The following is a 21461-nucleotide window of genomic DNA, read 5'->3' on the forward strand; positions in this document are numbered from 1 at the left end:
AAAGCTTTCTTCTGCCAAGGTTGCAGTCGTCTTCAGCTGAAGCTTGCAGTGGTTACCTACTCCCTTACTCCCTTCTCAAGAACCCTCCCTGACCTCCCTGTCATCAGCTGCTGGTTTGCTCTGCTTTGCAGATGTAAACCGGTCAAGCATAGCTTTGCCAAGCACTCAACCTGCTTTTGAGGTCAGCCATCATCATCCCCCACAAATGGCCATATCCAAACATCCACGGAGGTTTTAATGAGAGGTCAGCACACTTAATCTTTTTGTGACATCTTTCTTTTAGGTTACCAATATGGTAAATATAATCACATTTTTTCAAAGATATACTCATTTCTTCTCTTCACTTATACTATCAAACTTATGAGGAATTAACTGTAAATGATGGAAATAAGTTATCATTATCAGTGATGCCAAAGAGTGATTTTTCATTTCAATATCTTTGGAAGAACAACTTTCTAAATATGATTTTCATAAAAAGATATATCTTTCACAGGTAGACTTTTGCTGAAATAAGGTTATTTTCAAAGACCCCCAACTGCTGTATAGTGACTGTAGAAAAACATTATTCTCCAAGTATTAAATGAGAATGGTGTGTGTATTCCTTTCCCAGAGGGACTTAGCAGAATAGGAGAATATCATTGAAAGGGTATGTCTATCACAGATGCATAGTAACCTTTAAATATTTGCATAGTGTAATTCCAGCCAGCAGGTTTAAAGGGACAATTATTCATTCCTACTGGATTCCACAGTGACTGGGCTGAACTTGTATTTGCTTCTCTCCCATTTGACCGAGATCAAGACCATTTGTTATGAATTCTTCAAAATTTGTTCTTATCACTCCTCTTTTCTCCTCCTTCACTGAGTACAAAGTATGTTATAAAAATACTCTGCTTTCCATGAAGCATCTGGTTTTCTGAGTGAATAATTTTTCTGAATCAGTGATTTTTAAAGCTTTTATACATTGTTTGGAGTAACATCATTCTTCATATTAACATTATTTTAGCTAAGTCTTCATTCCTTAGGGGGTTCTATTTATAGTACTTAATACTGAATTGAATGTTTTCTATATGTGGGTGCTATTTCAACTCTGAATATTTTGTCCTTATCTAAATCTAAGTCTAAGTTATCTAATTATAAATGGACACTATATTCTTTTACTTAGCCTAATGAGCCATATGGAAATGGAGCTCATGTGTGTAATGTGAATACTGTATTTTTGTTTATGAATCCAGTTTATTTTTCCATGTGTGTACTCTCTGCTGTTTTTATTTTTTACATTTCTGTATCTGATAGAAGGTCTTATTTTTATTTCCTAGCAAGTCTTGACCTTGTGGAGGGGAGGGAATCACGGTTTTGCTTTTTCCCCCCTCCTCCCTTCATCCCTTATTAAGATGAATACAGATTTATCTGACTTAAGTTCTTTTTGCACTAACAAGTTGCATGTTAAGATTGTTTTTTCTCACATGTTCCCAATTGTGTGACAAGATGGTATAAATAGAGTGGTTTGTATTAGCTGCATGTTGTATAGAGTATATGGAGAAAAGAATTCAAAGAACATTAAAAAAAACTTTAGGAATGTTAAGGGGGATGTTTGAAATCAGGAGTTGTGGATAAAGTGAAATCAGTTTGGCCACATTACCTATGAGGGGAATCCCAAATGTTCTTGAGTATGTGTTAATATATTTATTTTATTTAATGCTTAAAAAACAGAAATGTTTCTTTGATCTTTTTCTTTGGAGAATCAATGAGTTCAGAAATTATATTAACCATGTAAAATTTTAACATAACATCGAACTCTGATGCAGTTTTTCATTTCATTCTACGTTTGTGTTCAAAATAGCCATATAGTTACCACTCAGTTTGGAATTTAAGGGACTGTGTATCCTTAGAAATATCCTTTCTCAAGAATGTTTTATGATTTCTGAAGTTCTAGGAGTAGAAAGTGATGCAAATAGTTGACATTTTTCTCTATGAGATTTTAAAGCATCTTCTTAAAACCTTCTCATTCAAAATTATTACAGAGAAGGGTTGAAAGCTAAACGGTCATGTTCAAACATACCTGATGAAAAGGAATCATTTGCTCTGGGCAGCAGTGTTTTATTGCCCCCTCATGGACAATTTGTACTGCAGATGACACTGACCCCTTTTCTTGGCAAAGAACCACCTCTGTCCTTGACAGCAAATAAGTATCACTTCTGGGCCCATCTCCACAGTTTCTTAGTTAAGACTAGATGGGGAAGTTGTGATATGTTGGACCTGCACCCATTTTTTTGAGGAAGTTAGGTGATTTTATGTTTCTGTGGTGAAGGTAAGATTAATTTTTTTGAGCATATAAATAGATGGAGTGCATTTAATAGAAGAGAAAGAATCATATTGCTTCTGCTTTGTAGAAAAGAGTTGAGAGTGGGCTTACATTCCACAATTGCTATTTTGTATCAGGTTGGTCAAAAAGTCCGTATGTTTTTTTTTTTCTGTAAAATAAAAGACACATTGTTTAATTTTCACCAATAACTTTGTTGATTTGGATATTTTGAGTATGTCCACTATCTTCTGTGTGGTATAACTTTGATTGTTCTCAGTTAATGTCTCGATTTGATCTCTGTCCACTTCAACTGGTCTACTTGACTGTGGAGCATTTTCCAGAGAGAAATCTCCAGCATAAAACTTCACAAACCAATTTTGACACTTTTGATCAGTCACAGAACCCTCTCCATAAACTGCACAAATCTTTTTGTGTGTGTGTCAATTGTGTGCTTACCTTTCTTGAAGTCATAAAGCATGACATGCCAAAAATGTTGTGTATTTTCTTTCATCTTCAACATTAAAATGGCTATACAGAAATTCACCAATTTTGATGTTTTTTTTTAAATGCATGCTGACATGACAGCTGTCACAATACAATCTAATGAAACTGTTTTGAATGAAGTTAAAGACAACTAAGCGCTACTAGAGTCATCTCACAGGAAAAGCCAGATGATCTTTTTGGCCAATCCAAAACCTTGTACCTCTGTTCCTTGTAGCAGGCTGCATTGGAGAGTTGGCTGTCAGCACAACTGTGAGGTCAACAAAATTTGGTTTGCTTTTCTGTAGGACAAAAAGATGAGATTAAATGATTAAATGCCCAGAGTCATATAATTAGAGTGGAAGAGTCACAGTTCAAATCCAGGTTGTCTGAGTCTAAGTCCAGGCTATTTCTATAGCAGAGGATGAGAAAATTAAAGCCAATGTTAAAGAGGTATACCTGAAATGTATGGAGAGGGTTTAGTCTGAAACTGTGCTTATTAAAAAATGTATAAAAGGTAAAACACACAATCATGTAAATATTACTTTGGGCAGCCAGAAGCTAAACTTAGAATGCTGATAGACATCATAGGCACTTTTATTCTTCTTCTTTAAAGTACAAATTTAAAAAATGTGGAACACAGAGACAGAGTTCATGTTCTTGGATTACTCTTCTGCATCTTCCCCTTATTACTTCTGGGATTTTGAACAGGTAATATGGCTTCTTTGTTGAGTGAACATGTCGCCTACCTCCCAGGACTTTTGTTAGGATTCAGTGACATAATGTAGATCAGTGGTTCTCAATTGCAGCGATTTCTCTGGGGACATTTGACAGTGTCTGAAGATATTTTTGATGATCATACTGAGAGTGGAAGGATGCTACTGCTATTTAATGGGTGGAGGCCAAAGTTGCTTCTAAATCTCCCACCATGCACAGGAAAGCCCCCTACAACAAACACTTGTCTGCCCCAAATGTCAAATGCTGAACTTGAGATCAACACTTGTGTAGATCAAGAGCTTGGTAATAGACAACATCTCCCGCATGGACTTGATATTCATTCAGGGCTTACTCTGTGCCAAAAGCTATGTCAGGAGCTTTATATATGTCTTCTTTTTTTCATAAGTGTACAGCTAAAAATGATTATATATCAAAGGCAAAAAGTCCTGCCCATGATGACAAAGTGCTAAAGGGCAAAATCAAGATTTGGACTAAAGCCCATATAACTGCAAAGCCCTTCCTGCAAACCTGCTTTCTCCTAGCTTAAAGTAGTCACGGTCCCTGACTCTTTGCTTTAGATATTTGGAAGGATAAATAAACATAAGCATTTTAGGTTACTGTGTGAGATACTTGAGCAGAGCCCTGCCCACTGTACAGCCTATGTGTCTATTTGCATGCCCAGATGGTCAGAGAATGTTGCAGTTGGCTGGTGTTGCCCCACTACTCCTTACTCTCAATTCAGGCCAGGCTTCTCGACCAATGACAAAATGTTCATATCTGCAATCACCTCCATAGTAGAACAAAGGGTGTGGCAACACTGTAAGCAATCCTCTGCCTCCATTACTTATGGCAATTACCCCAAGAAGAAGCAGATCAAACAGGAATAGTGGTGTTAACCTCAAAAGGGACTCTTTTCAGCAAGCAGGCCAAACACTGGATACTGCTTTCACATGTGTTCTAAAGGAAAGGCAGACAGGAGCTGTGGAGTCACTGCCCCCAAGACTGAGTAGGAAACTAATTTAGATTCTTCACTTAAATGAGCAAAGATGTAGTATTTTCTTTCTTTTGGGATTCAGTAGATGAGTTGCCCAACATATCCCATGGTTTATGTGGTCGGCTGGAAAAAAGTAAAGGAAAGGGATTCATGCTGAGACTATATCTATCATGAACAGAGGAGAAGAAAACCATAAGTAAATCTTAATGTAGGTTAGGAAGTGTGGACTTCAGTAACAGTAGTCCTCACTTATCCATAGTTTCGTGTTCCTTCATTTCAGTTACCTATGGTCAGCCATGGTCTGAAAAGATTAAGTGCAAGTTTCCAGAAAGCAGCAACTACTAAGTTTTAAATTATATACCATTCGGAGCAGTGTGACAAAATCTCGTGAGTCTTGTCCAGTCCCCGCCAGGGGCCACGACTCATCATTTTGTCCAGTTTCTCCACCTGTTTATGCTCCCAGCCTGTTAGTCACGTAGGACACTTTGTGGTCATCAGATTCACTGTCATGGTATCACAGAGCCTGTGTTCAAGTCACTCTCATTGGACTTAATTATGGTCCCAAAGCACAAAAGGAGTGATGCCGGCAATTCATATGTGCCAAAAAGTAGCCTTTAAGTGAAATGGTGAGTACAGTATAATAAAGTATCTTGAGAGAGCAACCACATTTGCATAAATTTTATTACGGTATTGTTATAATTGTTCTATTTTATTATTAGTTATTGTTGATATATTGCTGCACTTAATTTATAAGTTAAACTTTATCATACGTATTTATGTATAAATAAAAACATAGTACATATATGGTTTGTAACTATCTGCAGTTTTAGGCACCCACTGGGGGTCATGCTGATGATGAAAGACTGCTGTGCTTCGAAGTGCTACAGGCTTTTGATAATGTGTTTCATCAAGGTAGTAATTAGGCTGTGCCCAGAATAAGTCTCTGAAATCACAAGAGGGATAAAGAGTTGTAATAGCATGTTACAGTTAGTACCCAGGGAGTAAAATGTTATGGTCCACATTAAACTTCCATATCTAGACCATGAATTAAATATTGATTTTTGTAGGGCAGGGATATAACAGAGGATAATTCACTCTAAAGTGACAGTGAATGTAAATTACTCCTTTTGTGGATGATTCAGAAATGCTTTATTTTATCTGTGTGACCCCTGTGTGGAGAAAGAACTAAAGTTCCTTACATGTTGGGCATCGGTACACTGATGTTTGCATTCAGAAGCACAGTATTTTAACTAAGAGGACATGTAGTATAGAAGGAAGTCTCCTTGACGGTACTAAGGATGGAATAGGATGGGAGAGGCAGATAAGCAGTACTTTCTGTTATAGAGGCAGTGTATGTTAGAGGTGGGTATTAGGCTGTACTAATGAAATATACTAAGAGGTTAACAGGATCAACTGGCAACATGCATACACATACACACACGCACAAACTTACATATATGAGGTCGGTCCAGATGGTATCTAGCCATGTAACATGAAAAAATAGAGATAGTTATTGAAGAAGATACAAGATACAAGAAACATCATACATAAGACAATAACACCTCAGTCCCCTTCAAGGTAGGCACCTTGGGACCTCACATAGTTCCTCCAGTTGCCATCAGCTGCCCTGTCATATTTTCCTGAATCTCATTCGATGGTCTGAAATCTCTTCCCTTTCAAAGGTGATTTTAGTTTGGGGGAAAGCCAGAAGTCTCAGGGTGCCAAATCTGGGCTGTAGGGGAGCTAAGTCACCTGGGTAATTTGATGTTTTGCCAAAAATACTCAACATGAGACATGATGCATAATCAGGAGTGTTGTTGTGATGAAGCTGCCAATCACCACTTTCCCATAGCTGTTGCCTTCTGAATCATCCAAATGGTTTCTGTGGAGGAATGTTCAAGCTTAATGCAAAATTTGATGCAGATTCCTTGCTCTCTACTCATTCAGTCATTTTTAATGTAGTAGCCGCACAGTGCACATGCTCACTCAACAGTGTCTACCACCCCCACTGAATAATACAGTGAAGTCATCACTGTTTACACATATGCAGTCCAGTCCACTTTCCTTGGCTGCCAAATTACATTGATGTTGCACAAACCGTTCTCATTATATTAACAATGGCTAGACTTTTCCTAATCAGTACTCATATATTATAATATAATGTAATATATTATCTTATTATATATTTATATAACTAAATATATATGTAATATATAAAGTATATGATATGTAAGAAATAGAATTGGCTTAAATATATGTAATATTAATATTACATATAGTATATATTTTATATAGTAATAGTAAGGTAAACATAATTCTATGAATTGATATGAATCAATTCTGTCCATTACTGTAGGATATCATAGCCAAGTACTATTCCTGCAGTGGCACCCAGAGTCAATAGAGCAGTGTCCTAAACTTGAATTGATGGTTGCATAACTATAGGTCACTAATGTATGGCCAGTAAAGTGCATCTTGTCATATCCTGAAGTAAAATTCAGCACACCAAAAGCTATCTTTGAAATACAGAAAATCTCAGGTTAGAGGATGTGGACCCTTATTACTGGGCTATAAATTAGAGACATGTCTAATGATTGCTCTGAATCAGTTCATGCCTCTGCAACATGAAATAAGCCTTGTCAGCATTCCATGCACTTTGATCTCCTGTCTTAGGTCTCTGCAAGTGCTCAGCTAACACTAACAAATGTGGATCTCTGCTATGGGTTTTATATCCATCTCATTCTTTGTGAACTGGTGGGAAACCTGACAATTTATGATGTATTCATTACTTTGTGTGCTTGTGTGTTTGTATCCAGGAAGGGATGTAAGTATAGGCTTTGGATTGGAAGTTGCATTTTAATCTCAGTTTATAATGTGGATCTTAAAATTAAAGTTTTCAAAATGTTTCATTTTATGTATTTATAAAAATTAAGATTAAAAATGAAGAGAAAAACATCACCCATACAAAATATTTCCTTTTTTGTTCTTCCTCTCATAAAGAGTGACAGAAAGAAAGAAGTTTGTAAGCTTTTGCACACGAGGGATAAATTCTTAGGGATTCACAATGTGTATTTAAAGACTTGAGAAGTCATACCAAAAAGAGAACTTTAAATTTTAAGTCTGCAGTGTTCTCACATTTAACTAATAACAGGGCTCCTCGCTGGCTACTTATCTCAGAGGATGCTATCATTCCACCGGACATATTTGGGAAATTCCCAAATGAGGCTGTGTTATCTTCAGTTCCCGTTGGATAGTGATTATACCAGCAAATACAGAGAGGTACCATGGTACCTCATTGTCCCCACCAACTGTTAAAATTCAGTATATTTTGCTAATCATTTGTGTACTCGTATTGTCTATCAAATGATAAGTACTCACATAATAAGTATTTTCATTAGGTAAATGTTAACTACCCTAATAACCCAAATGACATGCCTTCAATTTCTTTTCACTGTAAGTTGAATTCCTACCATCACTCTGTGAAATTTAAGTTACTCAGGGTGATGGGAGGGGATGGAGAGGACATGGCGAGGCCAGAAGAGTTAACACAGGCTGCAGGCAACTGCCAAGTGTTCACCCAGCTAGAGAAGGGTACAGAGGATAGATTTTCTTAGTGTGCTATTGAACAAAGAGCCGTAATGTCCTGTGGGGCCATCAGCGCTTGGGCTGATGAGGGATGTGTTTATTATTACTTCTCTGATTCCTTTTAATTATTATATGTAGTAGTGATTATTATTGTGGTGACCCATCTCAACCAAAAATATTAGGTGTATTAGAAGTATAATTTTTTGTCATATTTATCTTAGTTTGATTATTTACTTTGAGCCTTTTTTACCATCAGGGTCCCTCATTTCTTTCTCTGGAAGACTGTCCTTAAGTTATCAGTCCACACTGGTCACCATGCAGACAACCCTTACTCCTGATAGGCTGGCTGGTGAGTCTCTGGAACTTCTGTGTCATTCTTCGTCCTCCTTCAAGCTGCTTTCCCACAGTGCTGAGCCCTTGGATCTCTAGGAGAGCTCAGTGGCCTTGGCCTCCTCTGCTCAGACTCCCTAGGATGCCATTTTATTTCTGACAAAGGAAGATACAGCGTCTCCCCTTCTGTCAACCCCTTTCCCTTTCCTCTCCCCTTCCTCCTCTCCCCTGTTTATTCTCATGAGTTTTATTCCAGGCAGGAGAGATGCCAGAGAGGAAGCTTCTGTTTTGAGCTAGAAGGTATGTGCCTGGGGAAGAGGATCCTTTCTCAGAAACATCCAACAGAACCTTCTTAATCTATTAGACTTCTGGCAATACAGAAATCAGAGGCTGTTGGACTGTGTTCGTTTACAAAAATGTCTTCCCATCACCTTCTTTGAATAAATCTCTGTTTCTGTAAATAAGACATATTTCTTAAACATGTTTTTCTTATTCCCCGAACCCCACACATAGGTGGGTACTGGGTTTCTGACTCCAACTCCACCCTTCAGAAAACAATGTCACTGAAAGCCCTGCTAGGCTGTGAGCATGAACACATTTCCTTCAGGATCCTCAGGGTTTTAGCTGGAAGCCTGCATTCTGGCAGATTTCTTGCTGCTGCTCAGTTCCCTCTGCTTCTGGTGCTCCCTCATGACATGAAGAGCAATCCAAGTTAACAGCCTTAACACACATCTTTCAGACCCTTGCCTTCTTGGGCATTTTCCTGGGTGTCTGAAAATGTAATCATGTTAACCAACAACATTCACAACTTTTTTTTATACCTTCTGCCAATTTCCCCGAAAATATCTAAGAAACAAGATATCTGGAAGTTCTTCTAAAAATGGCAAGGCTGCTTTGAGAACTGAGTGACACAGTTGTTATAAAATTGTTGAGCATAGTGCCTGCCCCACTGTTGTTGCTGACATTATAATGGCCCTGTGACCGCTGTGATAATTCCATTTCCCATCACTTTAAGTTTGTGATTGGGAAGCTGAGATGATAGGATCTAATATTTAATTGTTATTTATTTAAATCCTTCCTTTATATTAGAAAAAAATAATAGCATCTGGTTGAGTTAAATTGCTTTACCAATTAAGGTATTAAGATTAGAGCTCTAAGACCAAAGGTATCTCTGTAGACATTAGTATTTCAGTACATTAACAAGCTAACCTGAAGAATATTGGACATACCATCCCTGAGTGCATGGCATTTATGGAGCCTAGCGAGAAGGGGCCCAAAGCTGCAACAAAGAATAATGACATTACAGATGGATTTGGGAAAAATCAGTATTTAAGAATTCTATTGGGCATTGTGTTGGAGGTTTATTCTTTTAAGCATAAGCTTGGAATCATAGAGGAGAGTGTTTTTTTTTTTTTTTTTTTTTAATTTCTCTCTTTGGGACAAAACTATCAACCTATTAATGTGATGAGTTTCTGGGGGTGACATTATTCTTAAATGTATTCAGACATGAATCTGCTTCCTACAATGCTGCTTGTTTAAGCTTCAGTAACGTGTGGTATTATGGCGCTGGGAATAGAGTGGTGAACAGGACCCACATGTTTCTGCCTTCATGCAGTTTATAATCAGGTGGGAGGGACAAGTATTAAACTATGGATTACACAATTGGCTTTGCAATTGCAAGAGTGATGAATACTTTATAAAAGAGTAAGGTGCTGTCAAAGCATTGGGAAGAGTTTCCTCAGGAAGGGACTTAAGGTTTGAAGAGTGTGTAGAAGTTAAGTTTAGTAGAAGGTAAAGCGTGCAATTTGGCTTAAGTGACGAGTGTTGCTGCCCAGGTATGAGGGGTAGCTTGGAGCATTGGAGGAACCAAAAGATGGCCAATGTCACTGGAGAGCAGTGAGTGAACATGGGTGGCCCAGGAGATGAGAATCTATTGGGGTAGAATAGGGCCAGATAAGGTAAGCACTGGTATGTCATGTTAACAATTTTGTTCTTCTTTATTCTGAGGGGAATATGAAGCTACTGATGAGCTTTAAGCATGGAAATGACAAACAGATGTCATGCTGTACCCAAAGTGGTACAAATATGAATTATTCAAAGATATATGTCTGCAATATAGAGAAAGAAACGATGTCATGGGTGGAGTGGTGTGGGACAGAAGGTCCCGGAAGCCCTGACAAGAGGCTGCTTCTCTCATTCATATGAGAAAAGGTGGTGGTTTGGACGAGGGTGGCGGCAGTGGGGATGAAGAAGCATGGCCAGACTGGATTGTGTCTGGGAGGTAAAGGTGGTGGGGGTCGATTGGATTTGATGTCTGTAAGTGGAGTCTTCAGGATGCTCATTACACAATATATGGTAAATAGGTATTTCTAGTTGTGTCTAGATAGAAAAAAATACTGTGATTCAGCCATGGTACTGCTGTTTCTCGAATATTTTTTCAAATACAATAATTGGGAAAATACTTTTCAGAACATAAGAGTAGTGTCTCAGATGGTTTTAAAATTGCTGTCTCAACACAGAAATATTTATTCCTTTGAAAAAGAAATTAGATGGACTAAATGTTCTGTCCACCAAAATGCAGCTTATGTTTTGTTCTCTCTCGCTGTCCATTATGAATGTCTACTACTAGAAGGAGAGATGTGTTGAGAAGCAGATACACTCCATGTAACCTTTAGAAAATTAGAGTTAAGAAAAAATATTATCTCAAGTGTGTGCTAGAGCAACCTAGGACAAATTAATTTTTGAGCTGTATTAGTAGCAAATAAAAGGGATGGCTCTCGGCCCTTTTGCTTTATGTAGTTGTAAAGCTTGTGGGCGCATCACAACATTGCTGCCTTTCCAGTGAACGTCTGATGGACAGTACGCAAGGCTTCAATTATCCGGTCCAGCATGCACTGATTACTCACTGTGGCATTAGCACCTTATTTTCTTTAGGGGGCAGGGACACAATTTAAGAAGCACCTCCCAAACACCTGTTACAGTTTGCTGTCTGTGTAGTACAAAGATAACAGATTTCTGGGGCTCCAGAAGAGTGTTCACCACCTAAGTGTGCAATGAGCTAAGGGATTAAGTCCTTCAGAAGAACGTGGTGAGGGACTCTGCTTCACTGTTTCTAACTTAATCTTCCTTGCCTTTTCCACTTAACTGATACAAAACAGCTGAGTAAATGATTTTCTCCCACTTCTCCAGGGAATCGAGAGGGATTAACGGAAGCATTTATTTTAAGTAAAGTCAATGTTGAGTAGAGCCACATTTATAGGATGAGAACACACCATAAATATCAGTTGACAGGTATCAGAGCCACGGGAGTTCCAGGGCCACCACCCAAGCCAGGCAGTTGCGCTGGGACAAGGAGCTTCAGGCAGGAGATGAGGGGCAGGGCTCTGGGTCTTCATACCAGCTGCATTCAGAACAGAACCCCTTCCAAATATATTTTACCTGTGGACTTTGCAAGGCTTCATTTGCTCGAGATACTGCTGTTAAACATGGTTAAACTGCAGTCATTGTGGAAAAGGTTTGAAGTGAACAGAATTGTGGAGACATTGCAGTCTCAGGGCCCCTGAACTGTTCACCGTGACCAAGTTCTTTAACTTCATGCTTTGACAGTCATGTAGCAAAGCAGAGCAGTATTAATAATATATGTATGGTCTTGGGAAGACAGTGCTTATTCAAAAAACTGGCAGCTGATACTCATACTGCTATAGTGTTTTAGGGACACCTAATTTCTAATTTATGCTCCAGGCTTCTTGTGTGTGCTAACCCCCTGGAACTTGCTGGATGTTCTTGAACAGGAGCTCAGTCCTGTCTGCGAGCATGCAAATGCAGCAGTGATCCCATTTCACGTGATCAATTGTGAAGGTTCTCTGAGAGCAGCCATCAGCTTCAGGTACTAGTCCAGGAGACTGAAAAATCTCAGCCTTAACCAGTAGTTTGTTCCTTGTGTTATTTTGTTTTTATGTAATTTCCACTTTTTTGTTCTTTTTCCTCCTTTCCTTTCCCCACACCTCAGATAACAACCGTTTAAAGTCCTTATTCTTCCCTTGTAGCCTTAGAGCTGTTACAATCACTGAATTGGGTGTCTGGGATGGAATTGTCGGTCTCATTCCTACTCAAAATGACTGTGTGAACTTGGGCAAGTAATTGAATTTGTTTGGGCTTTATTTCCTCCTCAAAACACTGCGGGCTATACCGTTTGTTTCCATTACCACATTCTAGGCAGTTAGCAGGTTATAGGGGTTAGTGATCTAAAAAGATCCACTTCTGTCAGAATGTAGTGAAGTACAGGGTCTGGCACAAATAATGCCCCTTTTTATTACAAAACCTTTTATTACAAAATCATAAGTATGTAATTTTGTAACATAAAAATAATCACACTCAAGCACACCATGTGATATTTTAGGTGAAATATTCAAACTAAAACTATAAATTAGTACATCCATATTATTACCCTACCAACCGCACTCAAGCAGGCATTACTTCTGCTGGGCCCTGGATATTAGGTGAGAGTCTCTCTTAAGCTTCAGAATTTTTAGCAAGTGGAACTGAAACCAGAAATATTGATAAACAGTTTTTAAAGGGTAGTTTTCTGTCTGTGGTGTTTGCATTAACTGATGAGTCATTCAGATATCTATTTCCAGTTTGCTTTGCTGTCAGACTACTTTTAATGGATGTTCTAGCCACTGGCAACTAATAATTTGTAGTCATAAGTGATAAGTAACAGAGGCACTTTGCTTTTCAGTCATAGGCATCTGTCCACAAAGATGACATAGACTTAGAACATGCTGTTAGGTGTCAGACAAAAACACAATCACACGGATAGAGACTGGCATGTTAGCAGCAAAGCTTGTGCTTACTTTGGAGTTTAAATATTCAGTCCGAATTCTCCGTGGTGTTCTCACACGGAATCACGGACTATCTTCAAATGTAAATCTTTATACCTCTGAAAAGGAAGTTATATTTGACAGCTTTTAACTGCAGCAACAGTTAGATTTTTCTGAAGATAATTATTGGAATATTTTAACACACACATCCTTCAGCTCACAAACGTGTGTTTTGGAAATAGTTTAATAGTAATAAAGGATATTTTTGGTTTCTGTAAAAAGTACAATGGAATTTTCTAATGAAATACATTAGGGCTTAAATTTCTTCTCATTTAATGATTTTTTTTTCTATGCTGTTACATTTTCTATGTTGTATTTCTATTGATATCTGATACATAGCTCACTAATCGTTGTTACTAATGAACAGGTTTTCTCTGCGAATTTAGAAAATATGGAGTGGCTTTGTGCATCATGCACTAGGGAAGGTCATTAATTATGATAGATTTAGAAACATGGCCTTGGAAACTGTCATTTCTTCTGGCTTCTCTCGACAGTGTCCTCTCCCAACTTCGGGTTTACTGCTTTAAATCTAATGGGCTCTAGGAGGTCAAAGCATTTACACTGTTAATCCTGTGTATAAAGTAAGTATAGATAGACCTGAAGGAGGGACCAAATGTCCTCTTCATGAGCAAATTAGCATGGCATGTAGTACACAGATTTAGAAAGATATTTAATCTCTCATTCACTTTTTAGAAACATTATTTATTTATTTATTTTTAGAGAGATGGGAAGGGAGAGTGAAAGAGAGGGAGAGAAACGTTGATGTGTGAGAGGTACATCAACCGGCTGCCTCTTGCACGACCCCAACCAGGGACCTGACCCACAGCCTGGGCATGCGCCCTGGCTGGGAATTGAACTGGTGACCCTTTGGTTCACAGGCCAGTGTTCAATCCACTGAGCCACACCAGCCAGGGCTTGTCTCATTCTTAAATTGCCAGAGCCTAATACATTACTGATCAAGTATCGGGTAATTAATAATTTTTATTTTAATGAATGAATACTAAGATAACACTTGTTTTCATTTCTTGGGTTATTTGATGTATTTTAGAAAGTGTGATTTCTTAGAGAATGCCATTTCTTACATAATTGTCCACTATGTAAGTGGAGATATTACTTTAATTATTTCATGGTTGATATGAAAGCTTTTTGAAAAGTTACTACATAAAGTTCAAGGTATTTGTCGGAGCTGAGGCATCTTACAGGTGAGCAAATGTTTGATCTTGCATTTTGTAATTCTGAGGTTTATGAGTGCTTTGATGTAGTAATGACCTACAAATAATTTGTTTAAGATACTAAAACTCTGCATTGGCATTTATGTCATTCCTCAATCTCTTTGTTCAAGCTGAAAACAAAGCAATTTCAGGATAATAAAAGCTAGGATTAAGAATGAATAATAAAACAAACATCTCTTCCTATTGCTTGAATGGTATTAAATCAGGGTTGCTGCTTCGAACAGCGAACAGCGCAAAAGCATTGAGGAGTGTGCTTACCATCTCTGTCCTCCAGGGTTCTCCCCCTCCCCCCCTCCCCCGTCCCCAGGACTCTTAGTGAATACCACACCTAAAATTCAGGCATTCAGCAGGCTGTCTTAAATGTGATGATTTAGATTGGGTGATACATAAATCTAAACTAATCCAGTTAAGGATAACTTAATTAAGGTAATAAAATTCGCCAGCATTTTTCTGCTTCTAGAGGAATATTACATTAGAGCATTCAGATAATTGCACCCTCTGCAAAAACAGGGGCAGTAAAAAAAGAAAAAAGAAAAAAGAAATCACAGTCTTAAATGTGAATGTGACCTGAGAGTTCATCAATGCTACCCTTCTAGTCCAAATAATATACATCTACATCAGAATTTTAACATGTTAATTGAAGTGGACATGACTTTAAATACAGAGCACTTTATTCTAGGGTAACTGTTTTTATCTCACAGAAAGAGTACTAAGTTGCAGGTGGGATGTTGTTTTTGCATAATATTGGTCCAGGTAAACAAGTGCAGAAGTGCTATTCCTAATATACCATTGAAACATTTTCTGTAAATGTAACAATTTGAGTTTTAGTTTAGAGCCAGACTAGTCTATAGTTAAACTTTTAGTTCTTTAAATTGTTTTAAGTTTTGTTTTATTTGTATTACTTGAGATCTGTTTTCAATTAATAATATAAAATGATTATGTTTTAAAACAGGGGTTTGTTAATATTTGTCTTTAAAATATTTAGCTCATATATATTCTGAATATAATATATTTTATATATACAATAAATTTCAAGGTGATATTCTTTTTCTTCATGCAACTGATCACCCTTTTAATATGTTCTTTTATTTCTGAACTTGGACAAAGGATGTAAGATTTCTTAAACTGCAGGTCACATTTCATTTTAATATATATGCTTTTTGGAAATGGCAAAATCCCTTAGGGCTGTGTGATTTTCACTGTTGTGTGTGTTTAAAGTTCATAGCCAAATGAAACTGAATAAGTCACGGAACACATTTTCTTTCCATTCTTGAAAAATGAAAATTGTTATAGGTCAATTGGTGAGAGGTCTTGTCTCTATCTTATATGACTTGCAATTTGTTTTTCATTTATTCTAAGAAAACACAATTCATTTTACATTTGCTTGTCATTTACATGGTTTTTTTAGTCATCTCCTTTAACATAAGGAGAAACTATTATTCCTTGACTGTGCCTTCCTAAATATACTGACTAATATTTATAAATATGCATGTATCTTACCTTGCAAGAGTTACTATCCTAAATTTCCAGGGCCAAGTGGGGGAAGTCATTGCTCACAGACCATTGTGATTATATGTTCTACTCATATTCAAAAGAATATTAACTAACGGGAAGAAGAGAGCATAGCTAAGCTATGAACAAATCTGCCTTGTGATTTTAGGATCACACATACCAATGCACACTCCAGAAAGGGCTCTTTTCAAATTCATGGCAACAGCACAAACTAGGAGTCACACAGGCCTGGAGTCCCATTCTAATCGACTGTGTGGTGCTGGCTGTGTACCCCGACAAGTGCTTTGTAACTTTTCTGAGGTCCATTTTTCCCAGTTGATAAAATGTGCTCACTAAGCCCATCTCATGGGACTGCTGTAAAGAACAGAAAGGAAGGTGCTTGGCAAATCACTAGTGGTGTAATATAAACCAGCTCTCTTAGAAACAAACAAACAAACAAACAAAAACCCCCAACAACCTTGATTTGCCTTGATTTGTACTGTGGTATAGATCCTTCTACCATGGCCAGTTTCCAAGTATGAATGATTTAACAGCCACCTGGTAAAATTCCTGAATATTTAACAGTCCCCCGGCACCAGCCCGCAAGGGACAGCTAGCCCTCAATAAATGGCAGTAATTATTTCTGAAGAGTTACCTTTTGTATTCCATTGATCTAGGAAACATTTTCCTGTTTGGTAAAATCCTGTATAGATGGAGGGTGTTACAGCTAAGGGAAGAAGAGTAATTTATAATGTTTAAATATTAATGATTTCAAATAACCAAAAAGAGCTACTGTCACTATTTTGAAAGTAGGTGAAAAATTTATAAGAAAACAACATTTAATAATAAGAAATGTGGTAATTAAATGATCTAAAAGTAATAGGTATCACTTTGTAAAGTGTTCTTATGTGAATTACACTTAATATTAACTTTTTCAAGATTAGTTAGAGATGACTCAACTTTTCTGGTTTAAGATTATTTAATCTGCACAAAAAAAATTCTAACAGGAAAATTGTGCATTTGATACCTAAACAAATAGAAATAAACTGGCAGCCATTATTTTAAAGCCCAATGTTTTACAAAAAAATCTTCTTTTAGTTTTCTCCAATAGCTGTTTTATATCATTCTAAGATGATTTTTTATTATAAAAGTTTGCTACAATCATATTTTTTGTTGTTGATGAAATATTCCTTTACTCAGTAACTGGTGATTTTTTTTTTGTAATAATAAGACTTGCGTGTATAGTCTGACATGAGGGACAACGGATGACGTACTTACACTGACATTGCCCTAGAACATCTGAACATATTAAGCCTGAAAATACTTTTCATGTAACAATGAACATCTCGATATGTAAAGTGCAAAATTGTGGATGATCTAGCAGGAAATTGTGAGACTTGAGAGCAGTTGATGGATCAGTTTGTGCTGAGAGCACTGCTTCCCATGTGCGTTTCCTGGGCCACAAACAATGCCGGGACAACAAGCCTAGGAATGTATGTGGCACGCCCAGAGGCATTCCATGGGTAACAGTTTCCAGTGAAACTGCTGTTCATTTCAACAAGAGGAGTCTGTAGTGCTGAGGTAAAGGAAGAGAGGATATTTTCTATGTTAATCTCTCTCACAAAGTAGCAAATCACTGAAACTATGGCTATGCATGGTATTGCCTACAATACCAGGTTTGCGTATCCAGAACAGGGCTGTGAGGAAGACCTGGGGTGACTGCGTATGTTAAAGCCCCCAAAACTCTCCCATTGGAGTGAAAGATCTTCATGGTGGCATGTGGCATTGTTTCTCTGGGGCTGCTTATGTCTCTTTCTATATGCCTGTGACTGTGTGCACATGTACTATTCCTAAAAATTTAATAGATGCGCTTGAAGATATATTCCATGAGGTAATCAAGTGGCATTTTGGGTGTTTGATCAGATTTGGGGAAAGAAGAACTGTATTTTCTTCCTTTCACTTGTATAAATTAAAATATTTCTCAAGATGTGCATTGTTTTTATGATTATCACAGTCCTAGTATGGGGGCAAAGGTTACATGGTTCAGCTGATAAACATTTTTTCAGGTACATATTATATATTGAAGTAAAGTAAAAGGGATAAATCTTTTTTTTTTCTGTTGACACAAAATAAGATTACTTGAAGTCCTTGTGAAAAGATACATGATCAGCCTTCTGGACAAGCCAGCTGGTATGTCTATAGATGAAATCCAAAAAGATGTGAGAAACATCAATTGGCAGGTCTTTCACTTGTCCACTTCTTGGACTCTTTCCCACAAAAACTAATTCATTAATTTAAAGATTTGGCATATTACAAGGTAATGGTGGAAGCTTTTCCTGAAGTCAATACCTATCAGAAATCAAAATGAGTATATTTCAAGGATTGCAGGAGCAAGGTTTCCATAAGCAATTCAGAGCTAATTCTTCTTCTTTTTACCTTTCTTTTATCCCCCATATCAGATTTTTTTCTTTTTTATGTAATCTACTCTGCAAGAAAAAAAAACCCCGCTAAAATTAGGACAACTATTTAGAAAATGAAAACATATTTAGGATGTATAATATATTTGAGATATTAATGTTTAGGATATTAAACTATATTTGGCAGGTTATTTTTAATAGCATATTTCTCTTCTGAAGTATTTTGGGTAGAAGGAATGAAAATATGATAAATCCTACTTTACTAAAACCTAGACTTAGGGCTTTTCTTTTAAATGAAACAGTGCCTAACTAGAAAGTATTAATTTGAGTTAGATACATAGGCTTTGGGACATAATAATTACAGTGATTCCAGTCACTGAGTATGTCTTATCTGTTTGTCACCACCTTATACCATTGATCCCAGAATAGCTCTATAAGTCAGTGTTTTTTTATTATCTTTTCCCTATGTAGTTAAGGAAACCAAGGCTGAGAAATTTGAAGTAATTTGTCCAAATTTGCAATGCTGGTAAGAGATTACATAAAGGCTAACTAATGGAGAGTTCATATTCTTAACTACCTAAATTATAAATTATACCCTAGGAATCCCAAAATACCAATTCAAAAGAACCTATGCACCCCAATGTTCATAGCAGCACAATTTACAATAGCCAAGTGCTGGAAGCAACCTGAGTGCCCATCAGTAAATGAGTGCATCAAAAAACTATGGTACATTTACACAATGGAATACTACACAGCAGAAAGAAAGAGCTACTACCCTTCATGACAGCATGGATGGAACTGGAGAGCATTATGCTAAGAGAGATAAGCCAGGAGGTGAAAGACAAATACCCATCTCACCTATAAGTGGAACCTAACCAACAAAACAAAGATGCAAGGAAAATATGACCAGCAACATTGAAAGGAAAAGAAACCAACAGAGACAAGAGGGAAAGAGGGAAAGGGTTTAGCGGGGAAAGGAAGAGGAAGGGTCAAATCAAGGAACATGTATGAAGGACACATAGACAGAGCCAAGGTGGGGAGAGATTGAGGTAGGAAGGCGGGGGTGGGAGGAGGAGGGGAAAGTGGTGGTGGTAAATGGAGACAAATGTATTTGAACAATAAAAATTTAAAAAAAAAGAAAAAAATTATATTGTCCACCAAAATTCGTAATTTAACATTTGCTGTGTTGGGCAGTGTGTTGATTGTCCTGTTTTTGTGTGGTTGCTGGCACAGGATCTCTGAGTAATTGACACCTTGTTTTTCTGCCTGTAGGTCCCTGGGGAAGATGTACAGGAGACTGTGGCCCTGGAGGACTCCAGACTCGTGCACTGTGGTGCTTTCACTTTGAAGGTTGGACAAGTCACCTCTCTAACTGTGATGAGAACAATAGGCCTCCAAAGGAAAGAAGCTGCTTCCGAGTCTGTGACTGGCACAGCGACCTATTCCAGTGGGAGGTTTCTGACTGGCACCACTGTGTGCTTGTTCCTTCCACCCTAGGCCAAGCCAAGCCTCGCACTGCAGAGTGTGTGACGGCTCAGCATGGACTGCAGCACCGGACTGTGCGCTGTGTTCAGAAGTTGAACAGAACCATGGTTGTAAATGAAATATGTGAACACTTTGCCCCGCAGCCCCCCACAGAACAAGCTTGCCTCATTCCTTGTCCCCGGGATTGTGTTGTATCCGAGTTCTCACAATGGTCCAAGTGTAGCAACGGATGTGGGAAGCAACTGCAGCACAGAACTCGTGTGGCCATTGCTCCTCCTCTCTATGGAGGTTCTCGGTGTCCCAATCTGACTGAATCAAGAATCTGTGATGTTCCCATTTCCTGTCCTCTCGGGGAAGAGGAATATACTTTTAGCCTTAAAGTTGGACCATGGAGTAAATGTAGACTGCCTCTTCTTAAGGAAATTAACCTAAGTAGAAGAACTGTTGTGGATTTTAGCTCTGATTCAAAAGAACCAGTCACCTTTAGACATCAAAGTTACAAGCCACATCACCATGCCAAACCCTGGGACATAGAGATAGGTTATCAAACCCGGCAGGTTTGGTGTACAAGAAGTGATGGAAAAAATGCTATGTTAAGGTAGGAGGCCTTCTGTGTATTATATCTTACACTCACCTAAATATTGTACAGTATATTTTTATAAGGTTTCTTTCTGATTTTCTACAAAAGGAAAATTGTAATTAGGTTTGGAGTTTGAGATTTGAGTTTTATTTGAGAAGTCTTCTATATCAATCATAAAAATTTCAGAGTATAGACCAGACAATGCTGTCAATTCTTGCAAAATTGGTAGTGCAGCTATATTGGATGTCATATATTTTCACATTTTATCAAATATTAACCAGGTAAAACAAAAGTCCTTTGTTACTATAGTCACAAAAATATGATAATATTCAAGTTCACTCTCAAATGTATGATATAAATTATTTAAATTGTCATTTAATTATCACTTTTCATAATATTTATGTCTCTTAAACTTATTTGTTTTGTTTGTTTAGCTTTGTGTTCATGATTAAAAAGTTTTCTTTTTATAATTGAGATGTATAATTATAGTAGTGATATTGAATAATATCAAGAGTTAATCCAAGGTTGCTTTCTTTGGCATTGATTTGTTAAAAATATTAGCCTGAACAGCAAGAATTAGAATTACAACCCGTAGAAGGAATGACCAAAACTTTTCAAAGCAATAATTTAGGTTTCAAAATTATCTGTAATTGTTTTATTTCAAATTCTAGTATAAAGCATCATGACATAAGCCCAGAGAACTATGTTGAAAGTAATATTTGTTTAATTTTCCTCCAGAAGGTCTTAAATGGAAGCACTGGTATATCGTCAAGTTTCTTCCAAATTGAGATGCCTTTCAACAGTATTTAAATTACCAAACAATGAAACACTCATCTTTAGAATTAATCATTACCATTAGTTACTGTTTTCTAGGGATCCACAGTTGCCTGGGAGAAGCTCAAAAGGTTACCTCTGCAATTCACGAATGAAGTCATGTGAGGATTTTTTTTCTTCAGTTGACTTCACAA

At 37.4% G+C, this 21461-nt stretch overlaps 1 protein-coding gene across 1 annotated transcript in view; it reads left to right on the forward strand.

Moving 5' to 3' along the window:
- THSD7B (thrombospondin type 1 domain containing 7B) overlaps positions 1-21461 on the forward strand; it is a 774554-nt gene that overhangs the window by 158376 nt on the left and 594717 nt on the right. The window contains exon 2 of the mRNA XM_054562681.1: positions 19701-20511. Coding sequence (XP_054418656.1) covers positions 19701-20511 — 811 coding nt within the window. The remainder of the gene's footprint in view (positions 1-19700; positions 20512-21461) is intronic.

This window comes from Pteronotus mesoamericanus, unplaced genomic scaffold, assembly GCF_021234165.1.
Source record: "Pteronotus mesoamericanus isolate MK-2021 breed Mesoamerican mustached bat unplaced genomic scaffold, CSHL_Meso_final scaffold_651, whole genome shotgun sequence".
Classification (NCBI taxonomy): Eukaryota; Metazoa; Chordata; class Mammalia; order Chiroptera; family Mormoopidae; genus Pteronotus; species Pteronotus mesoamericanus.